The sequence below is a fragment of the Centropristis striata genome, chromosome 13 (assembly GCF_030273125.1).
Source record: "Centropristis striata isolate RG_2023a ecotype Rhode Island chromosome 13, C.striata_1.0, whole genome shotgun sequence".
In the NCBI taxonomy this organism is placed as follows: Eukaryota; Metazoa; Chordata; class Actinopteri; order Perciformes; family Serranidae; genus Centropristis; species Centropristis striata.
This window is the reverse complement of record NC_081529.1, coordinates 22,972,931-22,999,694: the sequence shown is the minus strand read 5'-3', so window position 1 is coordinate 22,999,694 and position 26,764 is coordinate 22,972,931. Positions and strand designations below refer to the sequence as shown.

At 42.5% G+C, this 26,764-nt stretch overlaps 1 protein-coding gene across 1 annotated transcript; it reads right to left on the bottom strand.

The window, feature by feature from the left end:
- Window positions 1-497: 497 nt before the first annotated feature.
- arhgap27l (Rho GTPase activating protein 27, like) lies at window positions 498-22,842 on the bottom strand. Its single transcript, XM_059348460.1, has 22 exons — window positions 22,763-22,842; window positions 22,253-22,347; window positions 21,243-22,165; window positions 15,455-15,667; window positions 13,317-13,481; window positions 12,738-12,884; window positions 12,183-12,245; window positions 11,983-12,066; window positions 11,803-11,898; window positions 11,518-11,589; window positions 10,537-10,602; window positions 9,061-9,128; window positions 8,887-8,974; window positions 8,710-8,811; window positions 8,366-8,464; window positions 7,349-7,418; window positions 7,081-7,200; window positions 6,858-6,956; window positions 3,161-3,238; window positions 2,674-2,808; window positions 2,348-2,453; window positions 498-2,253 (listed from the first exon to the last, which is right to left on the bottom strand). Exons 2-22 carry the CDS (start codon window positions 22,281-22,283, stop codon window positions 2,076-2,078), a joined length of 3,003 nt encoding a protein of 1,000 aa, XP_059204443.1. The 5' UTR covers window positions 22,284-22,347; window positions 22,763-22,842; the 3' UTR covers window positions 498-2,075.
- Window positions 22,843-26,764: the final 3,922 nt, after the last annotated feature.

Genomic DNA, 26,764 nt, shown 5'->3' with positions numbered 1-26,764 from the left:
AACGCAGACCGCCAGAGGACTGTGGAGCTGATCTGCCAGAACTACAAGGAACATTCGGTGGAGGTGACCAAAATGGTGTTGGAAAGCGTCCAGAGGAACGACCTGGTGGAGTCCTTAAACCAGAAAACCACAGGTAGATCTACAAATACTCAGTGTATATCAGGTAAAACTACAAATACTCATTGCATTGTATCTGTGTTTCCTCTGCAGGACCGCCGCAGTTCAACACCGGTAAGTTTTCAGCGTCATGTGAAATTGAAGAAAAATCTCCCAGAATTCCTGAAACATGGTGACATTTTGTGCTTTCTGTCATTCAGCCAACATGATGTAATCACAAGCTGGAGGTGAGGACTGATGATGTCATCACCAGCTGGAGGACTGTGGACTGATGATGTCTTCACCAGATGTGGTCTTACTGTTCTAAATTGAACTAATAAACTGGATTTTATAAGATGTGAAAGTGGTTTTCAGTTTGTACAGAATATTTGAGACTGGCACACAGATCAGTTAGATTTTATTACAGGTCTTATGTACAGAGTTTCATCTGTTCATGTTCTGTGATAACTTTGTTCTATTTCTGTAATACATGTAGCCTCAATACTATAAAAACATACAAATCATTTCTAGAATCCATCTGACAAACAGCAGTAAAAAATTAATCCCTCATAAAACAAAAAATACACCAACATTTCTGTAAATCCTCTTTAGTTTTCTGTTTTTAATAAGTGGTGGAGTTCCTTGGGGGAATGTACTGGGTCCTCTGAACTTTCTGTTGAACCTTATTTAGATTTAAAGAAACACTTTGATGTTCTACAATGTGTTTAGTTTAGCACAAAGACTTGATCATTTCTCAGTTAAATTAGGATTAAAAATCATCTCCATCCGGTCACTTCTTCTTGTGGCGAGTCTAAAACAGCGCTTGGACTGCACATCTGATTTTGATCCAGTGCTTAATACAATAAAAATAAAACGTAAAACATTAATATGCTATCAACTTTACTGAGTCAGAAATTGAATTTTTCTTTTCCAGTGTCTGTGACAAACAACAGAGACAGAAACTAAAGCACAGCTGTGACTGTTATCTGACACCAACGAGCCAATCAGCACCGAGTATTTCTACAGGAACAAGCACACAGGAGATCACTTTGTTTTCAAAAGTGTTCTTGTCTGAATGTGAATAATCTGTTTTTATTCGAGTCCCTGTCATTAAATATTTGTCATTGTGAGAGTGGAGGGAAAGACTCATCCAGTGTAAGCTCTTTGTTTTTTTGTTACTTAGAACCTGAGAGAAACTGAATATCTGGAACAGGCAGAGGTGATGGTCTTTAGATGATGATTTCTGCTCTTAGAACCGCAGAACCACAGGCTGTGGTCACTGTGACATCACCCACTGGTTTGGACGACCAATTTAAGGTTACCGTCTGTTTTTTATTGGAACCACGTCAGGTTCTACCTGCCCCAGTAAATGTGATCAAAGCAGGTCTGAAAGAAGAAGAACAAAGCTCTTAAAGTCGTCCAAGCTGCTCACAGGTGCTGTCACAGGAACAAGGTTACAGCTGCAGGGATCCCTGTTCTGTTAACATGACGGCACATTCTCGTTGTAGGAGCGACTCAAAAGGGACTCGGAGGTGTTGATGTTTTTGACCTGTTTAAAATGAAACCAGAGACGGTTCAGATGTTGAAGAACAGATCCAGGGCTCTAGATGGTTCCACTCTGGCTCATTCATTAAAGGGACCTGGTAGAACCAGCAGGTTCCTGCTGTATGAACCTAAGTAACTGAAGATTCAGGTGATGATGTTCAGTTCCAGATATCTTTTAAGGTTCCAGAAGGATCTAGACTTTAGTGTTGGAAGTGTTCTAGCTCAAGGTGAGATGTTCCATTTGGTTTGTTGCTTTGATTAAAAAAAAAAAGAGCAAAGCTGCTTTTAGAACAGTTTCTAGATGGTTCTGAGAACTTTGGTCCAAGAGGAGGTCCAAACTTGAAGAAGGTTCTCTGACACTTTGGAGGTTTTTGGCGGGTCTCGTGATGTTCCGGAGGCTCCCAGGAGGTTCTCAGAGGGTTCTGGAAGGGTTCCTAACTCTGGGAGAAGACGGTCTGGAACTCGTTGAGCATAAGCTCCACTATCTGGCTCTGGAACACCATGTGGATCGTCATGTTGGCGGACTCGGTCTGGGGGCGGAGCAGCGTGGGGCCAAACACGATGGCGACGCTCTGAACCGACATCCTGTTGGACTCCTTGTTGTCCACGACCCTGCAGGGACATAGTCACAGGTTAGCGTTAGGCTCAGTCTTATTGTCGAGTGACAGGTGAATGACAGGTGAATGACAGGTGAGTGAAGGGTGACCTGCGCAGGTGTCTGAACAGCAGCTCCATGGTGTCGTGGTTTGGCAGCGGCAGCGAGCGGACCAGATCCGTCATGTAGGACACTCTGAGACCATAGTCCTGGACCTCTGCACACACACACACACACGGTAAGTTACCATAGTAACATCACTCACTGTATTTACTGTGTGTGTGTGTGTGTGTGTGTGTGTGTGTGTGTGTGTGTGTCTCTGTGTGTGTGTGTGTATGTGTGTGTGTGTGTGTGTGTGTGTGTGTGTGTGTGTGTGTGTCTCTGTGTGTATATATGTGTGTGTGTGTGTGTGTGTGTGTGTGTGTTTGTGTACTGACGGATAGCAGCAATGAACTTGTCGAAGCAGCTGAAGGGGAACAGAGGTTCTGGAAGCTCCCGCAGGAAAAGTTTCAGAGCTCCAGTGATTACATGGATCTCCTCCCACTGTCCGTCCTCCAGGTCCAGCTGGTCCTCTGCAGAGACACAGTGAGACAGAGACGCAGTGAGACAGAGACGCAGTGAGACAGAGACACAATGAGACACAGTGAGACAGAGACACAGTGAGACAGAGACGCAGTGAGACAGAGACACAATGAGACACAGTGAGACAGAGACACAGTGAGACAGAGACGCAGTGAGACAGAGACACAGTGAGACAGAGACGCAGTGAGACAGAGACACAATGAGACACAGTGAGACAGAGACACAGTGAGACAGAGACGCAGTGAGACAGAGACACAGTGAGACACAGTGAGACAGAGACACAGTGAGACAGAGACACAGTGAGACACAGTGAGACAGGTGGACAGACAGACAGGTTGTTACCATGATCAGCTTTGTGTCGTAGTTTCTGGATCACAGCCAAGTTTCCACTGACTCTGTAGATCCCATCAACGTCCAGACCTACACACACACACACACACACACACACACACACACACACACACACACACGTTGGTGTCAGTCTCTAGCCCCTTCCATAGCTCCATTTCCTGTCGGGACATTTAGTCTCTGTAGCGTCTCTCCTCCTCTATGAATTCAAGCAGCAGGAAGCTGATCAATGATCCACCAGTGTTCCTCCAGAGTCACAGAGAGGAACACTGGTTGGTCTGTTGGACCAGGACCACTATGAACGGGACATCAGGGCAAATCGTGATATTAGACGTCTAACACACACCTCCACCTGGTCCGGCAGTCTTCCAATCACTGTACACAGTGTCCACCGCTGATCGTAAATAAACCAGCATGCTTACTGTCCACAGAGTATCCGTCGTGATCGTAAACAAACAGAGGTTGCTAAGTGAACACATGCTGCTGCAGCACATACACACTGTACTGCTACAGAGCTAACTGTTAGCCTGTTAGCACTGTGCTACTGTTAGCTCTGCTTCTGCTCTGTCACACGTCACTATCGTCTCCTCCACCTGGTTCCTGACCCCAGACTGCACCATGAAAGGACAGAATATCATTTCACCTTCACAGGATCACTATGAACACCCTGACGAGAAAAGCCGGCACAGATCTTTACAGCAATATAGCGGGACATTTACAGGGCCGCACTATGAAAGGGGCTTGTGAAACATGTTCATATGTAATGTGTGTGTGTGTGTGTGTGTGTGTGTGTGTGTGTGTGTGAGGAACAACAGTCCTCTGGTTGCGCATCAAATTCAGATCTCTAATGCTGGCCTACAAAGCTGTCTCCGGTACTGCACCCACCTACCTGACCGCCTTGATTCAGGCATACGCTAAGCAAAATCAATGAGCATCATGAATTATTATCACTAAGCTCATACAGCATGAGCGAGGCCAGCTCGCCCATGCTCAGCACCCCTAAAACTTGGAGTAAGAAATGTTGTTATTCTAAAATTTTTGTTCGTCTTTGAAAAACTTAAATGATGTCCAAAACAAACTCTGTAGTTTGTGGTTTAAATGTATATGTTAAGGATGAAAATGAAAACACCCCCGCTTCGCAAATGGCATCATCCTCCTCTCACCCGCTCCCTCTGCACCGCTCCGCTGGCCGACCGGCATCCAGCGCGACACACACGCGAGTGAGAATCCTTTAGTGGTAGTGTTGTGAATCAACTAAGTAAATTGCTCCAAAGCTCTGTCTTCTTTCCTTTTACCTGGAGTTGTTCCGATTCCGATACCATATCGGCGAGTACTGGAGTCCAGGCACCGTTTTCCAGTTAGTTCGGTTAGCCCGGTTAGCTTCGTTAGCGCCATTAGCCCAGCTACAGTCAAACTGGAGCGGTCCGTTTATTAAACAAAAGGAGCAGTGTGACAAATCAACTGCGTATCTGTGAAGTGCGTACTTGTGTCTCTGTTGTTAAAGTTTATCGTTACTTTAGAGCAGGGTCTCAAACTCAAATTACCTGGGGGCTGCTGGAGGCAGTATCAAAATGACCAAAAAAAGACACAAAATTACTATTAAAAAAAAGACACAAAATGACAGAAAAAAAACTAAATTACTTTAAAAAGACACAAAATAACTAAAAAAATCACACAAAATGACAGAAAAAAAGACACAAAATTACAAAAAAAGACACAAAATGACCAAAAAGACACAAAATAATTAAAAAGGACACAAAACGTCCAAAAAAAGACACAAAATAACTAAAAAGGACACAAAATGACAAAAAAGACACAAAATGACAGAAAAAAGACACAAAATAACTAAAAAAAATCACACAAAATGACTTAAAGAACCTAAATTACTTTAAAAAGACACAAAATGACAGAAAAAAAAACTAAATTACTTAAAGAAGACACAAAATGACCAAAAAGACACAAAATAACTAAAAAGGACACAAAATGTCCAAAAAGACACAAAATAACTAAAAAAGACACTAAATGACCAAAAAAAGACACAAAATGACAGAAAAAAAACTAAATTACTTAAAAAAAGACACAAAATTACAAAAAAAGACACAAAATAACAAAAAAAAATCACACAAAATGACAGAAAAAAAACCTAAATTACTTAAAAAAGACACAAAATTACTAAAAAAAGACACAAAATGACCAAAAAAGACACAAAATAACTAAAAAGGACACAAATGACCAAAAAAAGATACAAAATAACTAAAAAGGACACAAAATGACCAAAAAAAGACACAAAATAACAAAAAAAAGACACAAAATGACCAAAAAAAGACACAAAACAATGTAGGAAATGGTCTTCTACAATATATTTGTGTATGATTGTCAGTGCCAAGGGAAAGATATAAAAGATGGAGAAGGAGAAAGGGAAAGGGAGAGCACGCAGGAAGAACCAGGTGAGAAAACAACAACAATAAATTGATATAAAGTGAATAGTGGCGAGCAAAACAGTAACAACTCATACTCCTATACTAATTTATTGGAATTACTGTAGGTGGCCTATATTTTGCATTTTGTTGTCCAAGTAGCTGTTACTTTGTTCAGTGACAATAAAGTTCAATCTAATCAATTCTTTTTCAAATATATTTTTTAGGCATTTTGTAGCTTTATTGACAGTAGAGATATTGAGGGTGAAAGGGGGAGACAGAGGGGAAGACATTCGGGAAAGGGCTCCAAGCCGGATTCGAACCCAGGCCGCCGACATACGAGGACTGGGCCTCTGTGGTATGCGCTTTACCAGGTGTGCCAACGGGAACTCCCCAATCTAATCAATTCTAATGACTGTTGATTGAAGGTGGGTGGTGGCAGCCGGGCTCAATGGGTGCTCAGCACCCCGAAAGCTCTGACCCTAGACTCGCCCCTGTCATACAGTAAGACAGGCAGAGTTTTAGGACTCACAAGAGAAAGAGAAAGAACGGTCGAAGGTCAAATTTCCCCTTTTAGTCACCAGGTAAACTCCAGAGACTCTGGATGAATTTACAAGAAAAAACACAAATTTAAGAGAAAAAAATTCAAATTTATGAGAAAATAATCACAAATTTACAATAAAAAAAATCACAAATTTACAATATAAAAATTCCAATTTACAAGAAAAAAAATAAATAAGAAAAAACCCACAAATTTTCAGAGAAAAAAATCTCCATGTCACACCGCTGCTTATCCAGCTCCACTGGCTATCTGTTGCAGGATCAGATTCAGATCTCTAATGTTAGCCAAAAAACTGTCTCCAGTACTGCACCACCTGCCTGAACGCCCTGATTCAGGCATACGCTACCTCACCACCGCTGAGCTCTTCCAATCAACGGTGCCTGGCTCTGCCACCCGTTGGTCCAAGGCAATCCAAACTCTTTGTGTTTGTTGTTCCTCGTTGGTGGAACCACTACCAGTCCCTACCAGAGCAGGGGCATCCCTCTCTACCTTTAAAAACCTCTTGAAGATCCAGCTCTTCAGAGAGGACCTTCTCTCCTAGTACCACACCACAACTCTACTCCTTAAAGAATCCTCACTAGACCTTATAGCTGCACTTACTTAGAGCTCTATACCTTCATTGTCTCACTTTTTCTGTAAGTCACTTTGGATAAAAGACTCTGCTAAATGACTAAATGTCAGTGTGTGTGTGTGTGTGTGTGTGTGTGTGTACCTCTCCTCTCCACTGTTCTGATACATTTCTCTACAAACTTTGGGATGTTGGAGTTCTCTCTGTGACAGAGTGTGTCCAGGTGACAACCGAACACGTTATCTGACCCCAGACCGAGAAGAGAAGAAGAGAAAAAACATCAGTAAATAAGTAAGTTAATAACTATGTAAGTTAAACATCTTATATGCATTGTTTCTCTGTATGTGTGTGTGGCGGCAATGGTCACCTCTGATGTAGCCCTTCTCTTTGACACTCTGCAGTGTCGGCCTGCGCTGGAGGAAACGTCTCAGCTTGGTCCGGACTCGTCTCTGCTCCGAGTCGGCCGTGCCGGAGGAGCTCCGCGTCGCTGCAGCAGAGAAGAAGTGTGTGACAGGAAGTGCTCTTCAAAATAAATAATTTACTAGTGATATGTTATTAAATATCAGCAGGTGGAAACATCAAGTCAACAAGATTTTCTGCTTTAAAAGTGTGGATGAAAAGATGATGTGACTCACATGTCCTCTTCCTGTCTTTGTCCTCTTTGTCTGAAGCTTCGTCCTCGTCCTCCGACAGGTGGTCCTGCTCCTGAGACAGGAAGTGGTCTGGGTCAAAGTGTTACTGTGTGTGTGTGTGTGTGTGTTAGGGTGACCATATTTTGATTTCCAAAAAAGAGGACAATCGGCACGGCCTCGAGACACAAATTCAGCCAGGCTTCTCGGAGGTTGATGAACATGCTTTATTATGCTTCAACGGTGCAAAATTAACTTCTGTAATAAAATAAAATGAAATCTGTAAAAACTTGTAACAAAATAATAGCTCTCGTAGACTCTTTTCAAATAAATGAATAAATAATATGAAATAATGTTCTAAATATGAACTCTTCTGTTAGAAAATCTAGCTTCAACAATATATCTCTTAATAACTGCAATAAGATAAATAATAGAAGAGTCTCACAAAGATACTAACTTAACAAACAAAAAGGATCTATACTTTTCATCTTTAGTTGTCTTTGAGCTTTGAGATCTCCAGCACCTTTATTAGACACTGAGACATATGTGCCAGCATTGCACACGGTGCACTCCGCCTCCCACCTGTCCCAACCGGGACGGTACGTCGGAAATTTTTTTTGCAGTTCATCTGTGAAGCTGCACTTACGCTTCGGCATTTCCCGTGCAATGTTGCTCCGCTGTTCGATCTGCCCTCTGTCTGCTCTGCTCTCTGTCTCTCTGTCTCTGTGTGTGTGCGGCACTGACCCGCCCACAAGGCAGCCTCTTGGTAATTACGTCTCGCAAAATTGTGTGCAAAGCGCCGGTCAATTTACGTGCACGTGTACTGGTCCTATGAAAAATAGTGAACAGCGGACATTTTCGTGAATTTATAAAACCCGGCCGGACGCCCCGGACAGGACGTAAAAAGTGGACATGTCCGGGCAAAAGAGGACGCTTGGTCACCCTTGTGTGTGTGTGTGCGTGTGTGTGTGTGTGTGTGTGTGTGTGTGAGTGTGAGTGTGTGTGTGTGTGTGTGTGTGTTACCAGCTGTCTGATGGTGTCCTGCATCACTTTGAGCCAGTCTGTGATGATGCTCTCCGTGTCGTACTGCATCAGGTACTCGCAGCCCTGACGAGTCCTCAGCTGCTCCAGCAGAGTCACACATGACACAAAATACACAAAGAATTACTCAATAAGTCAATATATCAATAACTCAATCAGTCAATAACTCAATCAATCAATAACTCGATAAGTCGATCAGTCAATAACTCAATAAGTCAATAAATACTGAAGTCCAAAAGTCAATAAGTACGTAAGTCAATAACTCAATAAGTCAATAAGTCCATAAATACATAAGACCATAAGTCTGTTGTGGGGACAGACAGAACCTCAAGGACGTTCTTCTTGGAGGACTTGTCCTTGGCGGCCCAGCCCACCGCCGCCCCCCGCAGCTCCACCGTGTACTCAGGCACGATCTGGGACGATTTAGTCTGCAACGGGAAGTCGTCATCATTACAGGACCAGTCTCAGAACCATTAAAGTTACAGACAGTTTAATGTTCTCACAGCATTCCCAGTGGGAGCAGACTTAGGATCTCTGTGGAACGTGAGGATCCCACCGTGGAGGACGGTCCACGACTGACTCCAGTTCTTCCTGTCAACAAAAACCACAACAACAACAACAACATGAACAGCTGACCTCAGGAGGAAAAACTCTACATGCTGGGACTTCAGTCTCACCTGATCTTTTTACCGTTATCCACTACTTTGGTCTTATTCATTATTCCTGCTTTCTCCAGCAGATGGCACTGTAGAGACAGATGGGCAGAGAGACAGACAGACAGGCAGAGAGATAGACAGACAGACAGACAGGTGAGTCTTCAGGTTTCCAGCAGGTCGGCTTTGAAATGTGACTCCAGTGTAAACATGGGAGTGGTGTGTGTGTGTGTGTGTGTGTGTGTGTGTGTGTGTGCAATAGATCCTCATTAAACAGGAACACATCAAGATCAGACAGAAACAGAACCACATCACCCTGAGAACCATCAGCAGAACCATTAGTAGAACGAACAGTTGAACCATCAGTAGAACCATTAGTACAACCATCAGTAGAACCATTAGTAGGTAATCAGTAGAACCATTAGCAGAACCATTGGTAGGACGATTAGTAAAACCATCAGTAGAACCAACACCAGAACCATCAGCAGAACCATTCAGAAGTAATCAGTAGAACCATCAGTAGAACCATTAGTAAAACCATCATTAGAAGCATCAGCAGGACCATCAGTAACACCATCAGTATAAAACATCAGTAGAACCATTAGTAGGTTATCAGTACAACCATCAGCAGAACCATCAGCAGAACCATCAGTACAACCATTAGTAGAACCATCAGCAGAACTATCAGCAGAACCATCATTAGAACCATAAGTAGAACCATTATTAGTTATTCAGCAGAACCATCAGTAACACCATCAGTATAAAACATCAGTAGAACCATTAGTAGGTTATCAGTACAACCATCAGCAGAACCATCAGTACAACCATTAGTAGAACCATCAGCAGAACTATCAGCAGAACCATCATTAGAACCATAAGTAAAACCATTATTAGTTATTCAGCAGAACCATCAGTAAAACCATCATTAGAACCATCAGCAGAACCATCAGCAGGACCATCATTAACACCATCAGTAGAACCATTAGTAGGTAATCAGTAGAACCATCAGCAGAACCATCAGCAGAACCATGAGTAGAACCATCGGTAGAACCAGCAGCAGGACCATTAGTTGAACCATCAGTTGAACCATCAGTAAAACCATCATTAGAACCATCATTAGAACCATCAGCAGAACCATCAGTAGAACCATGAGTAGAACCATTGAGGGACATCAGTAGAACCATTAGAAGAACCATCATTAGAACCATCAGCAGAACCATTAGGAGAACCATTAGGAGAAACATCAGCAGAACCATCAGTAGAACCATAAGTAGAACCATTAGTAGAACCATCAGTAGAACCATCAGTCGGACCATCAGTAGAACCATTAGTAGAACCATAAGAAGAACCATTAGTAGAACCATCATTACAAACATTAGCAGAACCATCAGTAGAACCATCAGGCAGCAGGTGGCGAATACAAGGTAAAATCAAATGTTTCCATGGTAACTAGGACAGAACCAACAGACACCCAGCAGCCAATCAGGGCTCAGGACCTACGTTCAGCTGGTGGGAGCCTGTGCTTCGATTGGACAGATTCCTCTTCAGGTTGAGCCTATCAGAGAGCTTGATGAGGGAGAACAGGATGACATCACAAGGTGTTGACCAATGAGGGAATGAATGAATGACAGGTGAGACGGATGAGTATGAGACAGGTGAGTGTCAGTGAGGCAGGTAAGACAGGTGAGTGTGAGACAGATGAGACAAGTGAGTGTCAGTGAGACAGGTGAGACAGGTGAGTGTCAGTGAGACAGGTTAGACAGGTGAGTTTGAGACAGATGAGACAGGCGAGTGTGAGACAGATGAGACAAGTTAGTGTCAGTGAGACAGGTGAGTGTGAGACAGGTGAGACAGGTGAGTGTGAGACAGATGAGTGTAAGACAGGTGAGTGTGAGACAAGTGAGTGTCAGTGAGACAGGTGAGTGTCAGTGAGACAGGTGAGTGTGAGACAGGTGAGTGTCAGTGAGACAGGTAAGACAGGTGAATGTCAGTGAGACAGGTTAAACAGGTGAGTGTCAGTGAGACAGGTGAGTGTGAGACAGATGACACAAGTGAGTGTCAGTGAGAAAGGTGAGACAGGTGAGTGTCAGTGAGACAGGTTCGACAGGTGAGTATGAGACAGATGAGACAAGTTAGTGTCCGTGAGACAGGTGAGACAGGTGAGTGTGAGACAGGTGAGACAGGTAAAACAGGTGAGTGTCAATGAGATAGGTGAGTGTGGGACAGGTGAGACAGGTGAATGTGAGACAGGTGAATGTGAGACGGGTGAGTGCGAGACAGGTGAGTGTCAGTGAGACAGGTGAGTGTGAGACAGGTGAAACAGGTGAGTGTCAATGAGACAGGTGAGACAGTTGAGTGTTAGACAGGTGAGTGTGAGACAGGTGAGTGTCAGTGAGACAGGTGAGTGTGAGACAGGTGATTGTCAATGAGACAGGTGAGACAGGTGAGTGTCAGTGAGACAGGTGAGTGTGAGACAGGTACCTGTGGACTGTCAGGTGAGTGTCTCCTGTTGAGCTCAGTGAAGTCGGAGACGTTCCTCCTGTGAGAAAACGTCTGAAACACAAACAAACAAAAATAAGAGCCTGAAACATCTTTTATGAGTTATTGTCTGTTTGGACTCGTTATTATGTTGTTTTTATGAGTAATTGTCTGTTTGGACTCATTATTATGTTGTTTTTATGAGTTATTGTCTGTTTGGACTCGTTATCATGTTGTTTTTATGAGTTATTGTCTCTTTGGACTGGTTTTCTTGCTGATTTCACTCACGTCTTCGGCCACGCTGTGCCTCCAGTTTCTGACCTGCACACTGGGTCCCTCCTCAGAGACTCCGTTTCCCATCATCCTTTGGGGTAAATGTGGAATCTGCAACAATGAATGAAGAATAAATGAATGAATGAATGAATGAATGAAACGTCCGCAGCTCAGACTGAGTGAACGTGTCTTCACCTCCGGCAGCGTCCACTGAGCGTTCTGTCCGTCCTTCAGGTCCACATGAGCTCTGGGGATCACACCCACGGGCTGCTGAGGATTCTGGGTAATGAACCAGACATTAAATATCAGAGTGTGTGTGTGTGTGTGTGTGTGTGTCTGGCTGTGTGTGTGTGTGTGTGCGTGTGTGTGTGTGTGTGTGTGTATGTGTGTGTTACCACTGTGAAGACGTCGTTGTCACTCGGAGCGTCTACAGGATAATCTTCTTCGGGCAGCGGAGGCTTCAGTTCACAAAAACACCAGTTATTAAAATTATTCAAAATTTCAATTAATAAACATGCGACTGTTAAGACAAAATATCATTTTAATTTATGAATTAATCTGTTGATAATCAGATGACATCGTGATCCACTGTGATATAAAATCTGTGAGACTGTCGTCACCTTATTCCAGATTTAATCTAGATTGAATACTGATTTAACCCAGATTTAATCTTGATTTAACCCAGAGTTAATCAAGATTCAATCCAGATTAAATCCTGATTCAACCCAGATTAAATCCTGATTTAACCCAGAGTTAATCAAGATTCAATCCAGATTTAACCAAGATTTAGTCCAGATTCAATCCTGATTTAATCCAGATTCAAGACAGAGGTAATCCAGAGGTAATCCAGATTTAATCCGGATTCAATCCAGATTTAATCCAGATTCAATCCAGATTTAATGCAGATTTAATCCTGATTTATTCCAGATTTAATCCAGATTGAATCGTACCGGGCCGTCCTCGGGCCTCCTGCTGGTTGTGGATCCTGTGGGGGACAGCGGCTCTGGGGCGGTCCAGGATGTTGCTCCTGATGCGGGGTTGTAGTAATAAAACCTGCCGGAGACGTCGTCCACCAGCGTCTCCCAGAGACCAGAACCCTGGAGGACAGGAGGACAACACGCTCGTTATGTCCAGCCTAATCCAGATTCAATCCAAATTTAATGGATTAATGATTGTTTTGTTTAGAGATATCACTATGAAACTTCCAGTTTTTTGTTTACATTAACAGATTTTTTTTAAATTACAAGTTTTCTGAAATGTGCAGATATGCAAATGAGGCGTGTCTCATTAAATATGCATTAATTACCATATCTTTCCATCATAAATATGTTTTAAAGTTATTATTTTATTTTGTTGATATATTAAATTCAAAGTTTTTTTACTTTCATCATTTGATAAATCAGAAAATACTGTCAAAAAGGATCAGTGTTGGTGATGTTTTTATGAATAAATCAGGTATGAAAGATGAATATAGTTGGAATAAAACTGATATTAAAGATGAAAGTTTAGATATTGATGTGATGTTTTACTTGAGAGGAGGCGGGGGACAGCAGGGGGGACGTCAGGGTGGATGGGGACGGGTCGGGGTCCCGGGGCGGGGGGGCCGGGGCCCCGGGGCGGGGGTCGGACCAGGTGCTCTGTCTGGTGACTGGGTGGAAATAAAAGGTCTTCCCGCTGTCCTGGTCCCTGTGAACCTGCACACAACCAGCACGGCACTTCACAATAAAAAGACAAGCTGCAGATTTATTTATTCTGTTTGAAAATGTAATTTAATGTCTATTGTTTGAAACCAATATTACTAATACCAATTATTATTATTAATTACAATTTCTGAAATGGGAATCTGTGTTTGTTCATTGAGAAAGTAACTAAGAGTAACTATTCAGATTATTAAAACTAAACATTATTAATAATAAAGTCATTAAACTGATGAACATTTTAATAATATCAGATATATTATTGTGCAGAAAGAGAACTTTTACCTCTGCAGAGTAGTTTTAATAATTAATGTTCAGTGTGATCGACTCGTGTTTCATCTCATCAAAGTTTAATGAGTTCAGACACGAACACAACAGCAAACACCGAGTTAGAGTCCTTCAGGACGAGTCACTATCACACTCTAAGACTAATAATAACGTAAATCAGACATTTTTTTATAGAATTAAAAAGAAATTGAATCATCAAATAAAAAACGTTTTATAAGAAAAGAAGAAGAAAAGAGTGACCGAGGAGAAGAATTGTCAGACTGACTTTCAGAAACGTTTATAGAAATAAAAATAAAAGTTTTGTATGCGAGGAACATCAGCTGACCTGTTGATCCAAAGTAAATAAATAAAATAGATTTTTTTGACGGCCTGTCCCTAACTAATTATCAGTATTTCATTTCTTCAGTTGTTCTCCTACAGCAACCTCTCAGGCTTTTATTCTACTAAACTGTGAGATACAGTTCCTTTGTGGGGCTTTTATTTTGAAAGCCTAACCCTAATATTGATTTAACACAGATTGAATCCTGATTTAATACTGATTTAACCCAGTGTTAATCCAGAGTTGATCCTGATTTAATCCTGAATAAACCCAGTTAATCCAGAATCAATCTAGATTTAATCAAGATTTAATCCTGATTTAACCCTGAGTTAATTAAGATTCAATCCAGTATGAACCAGATTTAATCAGACTGACTTTCAGAAACGTTTATAAAAAAATAATAAGTTTATAAAAAAAGCTTTGTTTGTGAGAAACATCAACTGACCTCTTCACTTGTTGACCTGTTGACCTGTTGACTTGTTGACCTATTGTGTTCAAGTTGCAAAATCTAAAATAAATAAATAAAATAGAAATTTTTTGTTGCCGTGCAGGTCCCTAACTTATTATTAAGATTTAATTTCTTCCCTCTTTCTCCTACAGCAGCCTCTCAGGCTTTTATTGTACTAAACTGTGAGATACAGTTCCTTTGTGGGGCTTTTATTTTGAAGGCCTGGGTCATCACAGCTAAGAAGGTCATTAACAGAGGTCGGACCTCTCAAACTAGTTGTCTTTCATCAAAAGCTGTGAGTCCTAACAACATCCATCAGAAAGATAAGACTCCCCTGAACGCCATGATGTCGGTTTCGTGTTTGTAGTTAATAAAATGTGAGTAAATTAGAAAACTGACTTTTTCTGTTTCTTCTAGAAATGTCTGGTCCCAGTTAACATTAGTCTCTATGGGACAGGTGAATGGAGTCGTTTTCACATTGAGGCTCACTGAGACAAATCTGTACGTCCTACTCATTCCAGAGTTGGATGTCTGTGACCGGCACTGATTTCTCTACAATCTGGCCCAAAATGATTTATACAGAGGGGAAGTTGTGGGAGAGAGGACAAGTTGTTTGAAGATTTCAGATAATTTCCCAGCCTCTCTCCACTCTAACTGTGACATTATCCACTCTAGAGCTTAACATTTCACCCCATACATACCCATTATAAACTCTGAAAAAAAATCACCAAACTTAAACTTCTTAAAAAACGTACGAGTGATCAAAATGCACATTTGGCCCAATATAAGCCAGAGACTGTTGACCTGTTAAAAACTTTAAATCGTTTTTCTACATTAAAGTTTAGCGATTTGGCACAGCCTCAAAGTGAGGCGCTCCCCCCTATTCATTTCAATGGGACTCGCACTTTTACTCACCTGCCAGCCGTCCTGCGGACTGAGCGGGGAGGCGGGGCTTATCATTCCAGAGGAGGAGACTGACGATGAGGGGGTGTGGTCTGGTATGGAGGATGTGTGGTCAGGAGAAGGGGAGGAGGGGAGGGCAGGGCCAGAGACGGAGATCTGAGGGACGGACGTCTTCTTCAGAGACAAGACGTTAGCGTAGATCGGAGAGGTCGGGACGGAAGAGTCCTGCAAAGAGACAGGGTTATTAATCCATTCATCAGGTTATTAATCCATTCATCAGGTTATTAATCAATCCATTGGGTAATTAATTGACATGTAAATTTCCCCACCCACTGCCGTGGGCACATTCTGGACTTGGTTTGTTCCACTGGCCTCCATATAGACAACCTCTCACACACTGACCTCTCCATCTGCGACCACCTGACCATCATCATGGACATCAATATTCCCAGCCCCCAACCACACTCTAACCTTTGCAACCTCAAGTCCCTCTGTCCAACCTCCCTCTCCACATGCATATCCAACACTATAGCTGACTCCACCCTCACTGAAAACACAACTCCAATGGACCTCGTCAACCTGTACACCCACACTCTGTCCACCTGCCTCAACCAGCTTGCTCCCATAAAAACAAAAAATGTCTCATTCACTCACTCTGCTCCCTGGTACACTCCCGAACTTCACCAACTAAAGAAACAGCGCAGAAAACTGGAACGCCTACACAAGAAAACTGGACTCACTGTTCACTACCAAACCTACAATGATCATATCCACCTATACAAGTCAGCACTCAACGAAGCCCGCTTCATCTTCTACTCCGGCATCATTCATTCTGGCTCCTCCAACCCCGCACTCTGTTTCCTACTACAAACAAGCTCCTCAAACCTATGGACCACATCTCACACTCCTTCACCCCGGAAAAATGCAATAACTTTATATAATTTTTTCACTCAAAAATGGCCAAATTCACAGTCAGCTTGCCACCTCATCCTCCGTCAGCCTCAACCCAAAACCTTCACCTCCTTTACTAACAGACAGTGTCAAATCCCAATTAATTCACAAGAACACATTCACAAGATGCACTCCAGACCTGCAGAGGGCAACCACACACAAAAGAGGTGGGTGGAACCCAAATTCTCAGGAAGTGCTCCTAGAGGGACCATATTCACCTGCACACCCACTGGAAAGGCATGGCATAAAATGGTTGAAGGTAGCTCAGTTAGCCCTCTCACCTGCCCCTGGAAACAAGGCAAGACCACAGCTCCTGATCAGTCTGAAGATGCAACTGGTAGGAAAAAACCCACTCTGAATGTGGATGATATGTTGAGGTCATGCTTTTTCCATGACTGTTTTGATTTAATTAGTTACTAAAATGCAGTTTAAATTGGATAATTTTGGTTATGTAAGTATGTATATCGTTAATTTAATCATTTACTAGGTTAATTTGAATGACTTTGTTTGTTTGAAAGTAATGGTAACATTTATTCTTTAGAAAAACTGTTTAGTTAAATAATTATTGGGATTTTTCAAGACTAATGCCTGTCTTTTCTGTTCATCTTGAAGGTTATCAACCTATTTCATCCCATTCTATACCATAATTCTGTTTAAACCATCAAACCCAAAACCATCCTCAAGAAAATAAAAATCAAAGAATAAGTGGAATCAAGTTGTCCTTTGCATCCTTCAACGATTGATCAAGCAGTTTTTCAAGTTTGGGCAGAGTTGTGGTCACAAAGCAGACAGAACTTGACACAGACCATAGTCTTTCTTCCTTTTCACCCATGACCACATCTGACCTTTCCAACATTCTCTGAAGCATTAAACTCCCCACCTGCCCCCTGAACCCCATTCCCTCCATCCTCGTCAAAGCTTGCCTCCCCTGACTCACCTTACTCATAACTGACATCGTAAACTCCTCCCTCACATCTGGTACAGTTCCCTCCAGTTTCAAGCTTGCTGCCATCACACCCATCCTCAAGAAGCCTGACCTGGACCCTGATAACCCTGACAATTTCAGACCCATTTCAAACCTCCCATTTCTATCAAAAATACTAGAATGTTTTGTTGCTAAAAGTCTCTACTAAAAGTCACCAATGACCTCCTTCTTGCCACGGACTCCGGCTCCCTCAACATTCTCCTCCTCCTCGACCTCATTGCCGCTTTTGACACCATCGACCACTCCATCCTCCTCAGTCATCTGCAATCACGCATTGGCATCACTGGCTCAGCACTCTCCTGGTTTAAATCCTACCCCTCGGACAGATTTCACTACATCTCCATCAATAACTGCAAATCCCATATCCTCCCAGTTACACATTGTGTCCCCCAAGGCTCGGTGCTTGGTCCCCTCCTATTCATCCTGTACATGCTACCCCTCTGTCACATCATACGCCATCACAGACTACAATTTCATTGCTACGCAGACAATACCCAACTCTACCTCTCCACAAAAACCGTCACTCCTGCCATTCTGCTCACCATCACAAACTGCCTCACTGACATAAAAACCTGGATGAACAGCAACTTCCTCAAACTCAACTACAACAAATCAGAAATTATCATAATTGGCCCCAAATCCCGCCTCCACTCTTCCTAGGACTTCTCACTGAACATCGATGGACACAGTCAGACCCTCCCCCATCACCCTGGATCCAACTCTCTCCTTCAAATCCCACATCAAGAACATCACCAAAACATCCTTCTTCCACATCCGCAACATTGCACGCCTTCGTCCAATCCTCTCCTCCTCCGCTGCCGAAACACTCATTCATGCTTTCATAACCTCCAGACCTAACTATTGCAACAGCATTCTCTATGGCCTCCCCTCCACCAGCCTTCAAAAACTACAATATGTCCAAAACTCAGCTGCCCGATTGCTCACCCACTCACACTCCAGAGAACACATCACACCCATCCTTCAGCACCTTCACTGGCTCCCTATCCAGCACAGAATCCACTTCAAGATCCTGCTCATCACCTACAAACCCCTCAATAACCTTTTCCCCCATGTACCTCACATACCTTCTCCAACGTCACTCCCCCACCCCTAACCTCAGATCTTCAGATGCCAACCTACTGACCCCATGACCAAGCCCCGCACCGTGGGGGGACAGAGCCTTCTCCACTGCTGCCCCAACACTCCGAAACTCCCTCCCTACTCACATCCACAACTCGGACTCACTCCACGCCTTCAATTATCAACTCAAAACATTTTCAAGACAGTTTACAAGACCTGAACTCATAATCTCTCATCTGTTTATTTTTTTCTGCATTTTGTGTTTGTGTGTGTCTCAACTCTGTTATTTTAAGCAACATTGAGTAACTTTTAAAAATGCTATAAAAATCAAATGTATTATAATTATTCATTCATCAGGTTATTCACTCATTCATTCGTTCATCTGACAGGAATCTGTTTCCATGTTTGATAAACTGAAGCAGAAAGTTTGTTTGTGTCTCTGGGTGGAGGACAGGAAGTTCCTGCTCTGCCCTGTAAACACACACACACACACACTCACACACACTCTCTCTCACACACACACACACACACACTCACACTCTAACTTTCTTTATGTTAAATATGAAACTTTAAACATTTTGTTCTGTCACATTATTTTGACACTGTTACTTCTTATTAATTAAATGAATAATTTTATTTCATATAATTAAACATTTTCTTTGTTAAATATATATTGTCTGACTGAAGAGGATTATTAATATTCAAATTATTTCATGAAGTTAGTCTGTCAGACTTACCCATAATGCATTCTGCTGCTCAAATCCACAGAAAATATAAAATCCGTCTGAACATCAAGTCTGAAACATCAACAACTTCTGCAGCCGCAAGCACCGCCCCTCAAACACGAAGCCCCGCCCTCTTCTACAACCCCTTTGAGAACAAAACCGCGCCTCCGCTATATGAAGCCCCGCCCCTATATCACAAAGACAATCCTGATACTGACCCTCTACTTCACTTCACTTTAAGTCTCTCACACACTCACTCACACACACTCTCTCTCCCTCCTCCTGTCTCCCAGCAGGTGGCGCTGCAGTGGCGTTCTCTCCCAGCTTCCTGTCTGACCCTGAACACATCCTGCCAGCTGTGACATCATTACATCCTGCTGACATTATCACATCCTGCTGTGACATCACCAGCACTATTTATTTCTACATAAATAAATAATAAAGATAAGTATTTAAATCACATAAATAATATAAATAACTAGCTGTATGAATAACTAAGAACAATAAATAAAGCAGAATTAAAACATGATGAAAGAAAATAAAGCGTCCTGGAGGTCAAAGGTCAGCTGAGCAGAATAAAAAGAGGAAACAGCTCTTACTTCCTGTGTGGACGCAGCAGGAATTGACACACGGAGAAGGCTTTTATTTTGGAGAGCTGCAGAAAGCTCTCATGTTTATATCTGATGTTATGATTCATTTATTGATTCATCTCCACACAAACACTCAAACTAAACAAGAGTCCAACAGAAAAACACAGACTGATGCAACAAACAAACAACAAACAAACAAACAAACAAATAACAAAAATTATCCGCTTGGTCTCCTTCAGAAACTTCTATTAAAAACAGAATACAAATTATGAAACAATCTCATGTTTCTATTCAGCATATTCATTAACATGATGCTAACATGATGCTATCATGATGCTAACATGGTACTCATACATGTTAATGCCAACATGATGCTAACATGATGCTATCATGATGCTAACATGATACTCATACATGTTAATGCCTACATGATGCTAACATGATGCTAATATGAAGCTATCATGATACTCACATGATGCTATCATGAAGCTAACATGATGCTCACAAGAAGCTAACATAATGCTAACATGATGCTAACATTATGTTAACATGAAGCTAATGTGAAGCTAACGTGAAGCTAACATTAAGCTAACGTGAAGCTAACATTAAGCTAACGTGAAGCTAACATGATGCGAACATGAAGCTAACACGACGCTAAGATGAAACTAAAATAATACTAAGATGATGCAGGCATGATGCTATCATGAAGCTAACATGGTGCTCACATGAAGCTAGGATGAAGCTAACATGATGCTAAAATGATGCTAACATGAAGCTATCATGATACTCACATGATGCTAACATGAAGCCAACATGATGCTATCATGAAGCTAAAATCAAGCTAACATTATGCTAACAAGAAGTCAAAATGCAGCTAAATGAAGCGAACATGATGCTCACATGAAGCTAACATTATGTTAACATGAAGCTAACATGAAGCTAACATGAAGCTAACGTGAAGCTAATGTGAAGCTAACGTGAAGCTAACATTATGTTAACATGAAGCTAACATGAAGCTAACGTGAAGCTAACATGAAGCTAACGTGAAGCTAACATGAATCTCACATGAAGCTTACACGAAGCTAAGATGAAACTAAAATAATGCTAAGATGATGCAGGCATGATGCTATCATGAAGCTAACATGATGCTCACATGAAGCTAGGATGAAGCTAACATGATGCTAAAATGATGCTAAAATGAGGCTAACATGTAGCTAACATGTAGCTAACATGAAGCTAACATGAAGCTAACATGATGCTAACTTGAAGTTACAAAAGATAAAAGGGCATTGAGCAGTTATTGGCATGTTAATTTATGTCAGGTCATGTATTGATTTATTGATTGTGGCTGTTTGAGGGCTGATTGTAATTTGATAATTTTAATGAATCTGAAGGTTTCTGTCCCAGTTGTTTAGAACAGCTCAAAGGTGTCTCAGGTCTCAGGTGTCTCAGGTGTCTCGGGTTCTTACCTGTGTGGGGGGCAGGGCCGGTGCAGGTTCAGGCGGTGCTGCAAGACTCGACCTCCCTCCAACCAGAGCGTCCAGGTCCAGGTTCAGGTCCTGGATGGACTCGTAGATATGGTGCGAGTCTGGCTCCTTCAGGGAGTCCTCCTCGCTGCTCTCCTCGTCCTCGTCCTCATCCTCGTCCTCGGGCGTTATCGGGGACTCCTGCTGGTCCCGGCGCCCTGTGGATGGCGAGGGCGTGCTGTGCCGGTCGCTGTGGGGCGGGACCACCGGCGTCTCCACGGGGATGGGCTGGGTGAGGGTTCGGGGCGTGGGGAGTGGGTCTGCTGGGCTGAAACTGGGGACTCGTGGTTTGTCAGAGTCCTTGGGGTCTTCAAGAAAACCTGAAGGGGGCTTTTTGCTGACAGCGTCGTCGGCCATGTTTGTAGTCCCATCGGTCGTTGTGGTTCCGGGCTCTGGGGGACCAGTCGGGGGGTTGCTGGGGTGCCACGGCGCCGGTGTTGCCAGAGACGGCAGGTCATGGAAGTCCTGCGGGACACCGAACGTGGACATTCGGTTCTCGCTCTTGCGGTGGGCGACGGACGCGTCGGGTCGGACCCGGATCATCACTTCATCCCCGGGTTTGGTTCTGGGGTCCTCCAGAGACTTTGGGACGGGGACAGGGACCGGGACCAGTGCCGCCGCAGGAGGAAGCACCGGTTCATGACCGGGCGGGTCGAAGTCCAGGGGCGAGGGGAAGTCCGGCGGCAGCTCCTTGACGTACTTGGCAGGGATGTAGAAGGGCTTTGAGGCGCGGTCGCGGCGGACCTGCCACCAGTGGTCGTTGGTCTTTGCCAGCAGCTCGTATCGCTCATTGGGTCTGATGGAGACCAGTGCGCCGTCCCGTCCCTGGTACTCGTACTGGAACTCCACCAAGACCAGACCCAGACCTGCAGGACCAACAACCACAGGAGACATACAGTATCACGTCAGGAGCTAATGCTAACTCCACTGCTATCACTAAAACCTGGACTCACCTCTGCCGAGCAGGGAAGACGTTGTTGCCATGGCGACGGCCCTGCAGGTGACTCTGAAGGTGAGGGGTCAAAGGTCACAGCGGGCCATCAGCCTCCTGAAACAGAGACAGAAACAGTAACACATCTCTTCAGGTATTAATAATTAAAATAATTATGTATTTTATATTTTTACAATATTTACTTACTGTCACAGTTTTATTGTAATGAACTCATGAAGCTGATTACTGCAGTACAAGTAGCTGAAACACTGAACACACTGAAGTACTGAGAGCACACACACACACACACACACACACACACACAAACACGCACACAGGAATGTGTGCTCCTGTCAGAACAAGTCAAACTACAACCAGCTCCTCCTGCAGCCTGAAGCTAATGCTAACGCTAACACTGCACGCCTCCGTACTCAGCAGTACTCAGCAGTATTCAGTAGTACTCAGTTTTACTCAGCTGTGTAGTCCTACAGGAGTATCCAGGTGTTCCAGTCTCCGGTCAGGTGACACTCACCTGTCTGCTTCTTTTTCTCTCAGGTTTCTGAAAGTTTCCTCAGAGAGACGACAGGCTGCAGCTGCCCTCTGCTCAGCTAAGCCCCGCCCACTCATCAGGTACAGAGGTGGGGCTTAGCTGTGACATCACCTGCTCAGGTGAAAACCTGCACTTTGCTCTGAACCTGAGTCACTCTGTTCACCACAATAATAACAGAAACAAAGAAGTCCATAGAGCAAGACTCTGAGCAGAGCAGAACACACACACACACACACACACACACACACACACACACACACATACACATATAGAACAATAGCAGGAGGCTCTCAGGCTGTTCTGTTTATAGAGGGAAGTGTCTGCTCTTCCTGTATAAGCCCCACCCACATGGCTGCACAAACCCCACCCCTCAATGACATCACACCCTGCTGTGTGTGTGTGTGTGTGTGTGTGTGTGTGTTTGTGTGTTTCCTGTCTTTGTGCTGCAGGTCTGAAACATTCACTGTTGGGCTTTTTATTCTGGTCTCCGTCATCAGAACCATCATAAATGTACGTAAATGTACTTCGTAACATTCCACCGCTGTTAACTGATCAATACAGCACTGATCAAATAATGACAGATGCAGCTCAGCATTGTGTGTCAACATGTTTAGTTCTTAAATATGTTTTATTATGGTATTTAAATAAAATGATAGAAGTGTTTAGAGCATTAAGATACAAGTATACGAAGTCCATTCTCGTGTTCAGCTGTGAGTGTTGCAGTTGATGCTGTTTGTTTCACACATTTGGTGCTAAATTTAACCTTTTTTTCAATTAATAAATAAAAATGTTAAGAATCTCTCCAGAATCCCTCATTCAGACTCCAGCAGAGATAAATCCATGCTGTGGTGTAATTTCAGGAACCTTTGACATTTAGTAGATGTGTGTATTTTGTGCGATTGTATGGCAGCACTTGTGTTGTGTTGCTGCTTACTGTGAATCTAGTGTGTAAACCATCCATCCTCTGAATGCTCTAGGTCTCTAGTTTGTGGTTGTAAAGTTTCATGAGGCTATGATTATCCTAGAGATCACAGCAGCTCATTTTATACACTGAGCTCAAGTTTCACTCACTAACATCATCACACATGAAGAACATTGGGCTCATTGAATCCACAAGAGTCTCAGCTTTCCAGCCAGACCCGATTTATGCAGCTCACAGACTGTTTAGGGACCCCAGGATGCACAAAGATTCACACACAAGATGACACAATAACACATTTACTACAGGAGAAACACTGACTGTTATCAGCATTAAGTGGGCATGTCAGTAAAGAGACTCGTGGGTTATCAGCATAAAGTGGGCATGTCAGTAAAGACTCGTGGGTTATCAACATAAAGTGGGCATGTCAGTAAAGACTTGTGGGTCATCAACATAAAGTGGGTATTTCAGTAAAGACTTGTGGGTTATCAACATAAAGTGGGCATGTCAGTAGAGAGGAGACTTGTGGGTTATTAGCATTAAGTGGGCATGTCAGTAAAGATTCATGGGTTATCAGCAAAAAGTGGGCATGTCACTAAAGAGGAGACTTGTGGGTTATCAGCATAAAGTGTGAATGTCATTAAAGAGACTCGTGGGTTATCAGCATAAAGTGGGCATATCAGTAAAGACTTGTGGGTTATCAACATAAAGTGGGCATGTCAGTAAAGAGGAGACTCGTGGGTTATCAGCATGAAGTGGGCATGTCAGTAAAGACTCATGGGTTATCAGCAAAAAGTGGGCATGTCACTAAAGAGGAGACTTGTGGGTTATCAGCATAAAGTGAGTAAATGAGCATGAGAATGAACTCTATACCAATAATGAACAGCAGACTACAGCCCTGATTCTACACTGTAGAATTACTACTACATTTTTACAGCAATTTTATCTCAATGTTTTCCTAAAAAATGTCAAATACTGCAATAAAAGTTTAAACGCCCCAGGAGATTTTTTTCTGTTCACTGACCGTCAGTTTGTCCAGAGTTCATAATGGGTGTGTATTGGATGACATCACAACTAGAGTGAGAGAGGACGTCCTTCTCTGGACCAATTGGACGGACCGACCGACTGTCCCATAGAGACCAATGAGAACATGTTTTCCTACAGACAGTAAACCTCCATCATCGTCAGAGAGACTTTTCTGTCTTTCTGTTGTTGGTACAAAACCAGAGAGGAGTAACTATATTTTATTAGCTTATCAGAATAAAAGCCTAAGAGGAAACTCAGGACAAGTCCCACAAAGTAACTATATTTTAGCAGTGTAACAGAATAAAAGCCTGCGAGGAAATGGTTTCTGAACAGGAAATCAAGAACAAGGCTATTTTTCAAAGTAAAAACCCCACAAAGTAACTAGATTTTAGTGATTTATCAGAATAAAAACATGCAAGGAAAATGTTTCTGAACAGGAAACCAAGAACAAGGCTGTTTTTCAGTTTAACAAAATAAAAGCCTGAGAGGAATCTCAGGAAAAGGCTGTTTTTCAAAGTAAAAGCCCCACAAAGTAACTATATCTATCTATCTATCTATCTATCTATCTATCTATCTATCTATCTATAAGTTCAGGCTGTGTCTGTATTTTAAAACTCAGACACACCTTCAGCGTCAGTTTTATAATCTTCTAACCTTTGACTGTTTTTAGTTCACCTGCAGCTGCTCTGAGTCACACACACCTGAAACACACCTGAGGCTGCAGCAGCTTCTCTACAGAAGCTCACATACTGGAATGCAGCCAACCCCCCCTCTGAGGCCACACCCACCCCGCAGGAATGTATACACACACACACACACACACACACACACACACACAGGGCTGGAGTGTGTGAGAAAATAAACTGTCAATCATCAAACCGAGGTGGACACGCCCCCTCGACCAATCAGAGGAGAGCAGAGGTTCAGTTCAGGTGTCAGGTGACATCACAGAGCCAGCAGCCAATCAGAGCACGTTTCAACAGCCCAGAAGATTCAACCTTCACCCTCAGCAGGGTGTGGTCACACACACACACACACACAGAAATAACTGAGTTTAAATCATGAAGCTGTCAGCTGAATCCGCCCCCTGGAGGCTGAACAGGAATGTGTATCCACCACACACACAACAACTCTACAGTAAATAAATCCTGCTCTGTGATTGGCTGTCAGTGGTTCAAGGTTTAGGTCGACAATTCAAGGAAACTAAAACCTGGAGGACCCCAGGAAGTCCTTGTCTCTGTTCATGGATATCTTTATATATCGGGAATATTTTTTTCCATCTTTTCAACATAAAACATGTATTTGATATATATGTTTTTAATATAATCATACCTAATTAGTTTTATTGAAATATGTATAATTACATAACTAAATATTCTAAATGTAAATCAGCTCATTTATATAAATATTCATTGTAATAATTCTTTAAAATGTGAATAAATAGAACAATATATTTCAGATATTTTACTCTTTATAGGAAACAGTTTAAATATTTGTTTATTATGTTTAGTGAAATGTGAAATATATGTACATTATATTAAATTATTTTATATTATATAATATATTAATATATATATATATATATACATTTATGGGACTGACATGTTTCTGATTTTAATGACACAAAGTTATTTTATATATTTCTGTCTATTTCAATTCTTTTCTTTTTGTTTTGAAACGTTCATCAGGTAGAAAAATACTTAAATATTTGAGTAAACGTACTCAGATTACAGTTCCTGTCACCATGGTAACACCTGATTAATAATCTGCATTTTTATTTTTCATCAGAAAAAACAGAATGTTTTTATGAATATTTCAGATTTCACGACTATAAAACACACACACACACACGCACACACACACGCGCACACACACACACACACACACACACACACACACTGCAATCTTCAGCTGACGTCCTGTATAAGTTGAAGCGTCCCTGTAATGTAGGCGTGGGACAGACCGACGTCCCCGTAAAGCTGCTATACAGACACAATGGAAACTCTTTTTGAAGTTTTGGCAGAAAAAGTTTTGAAACT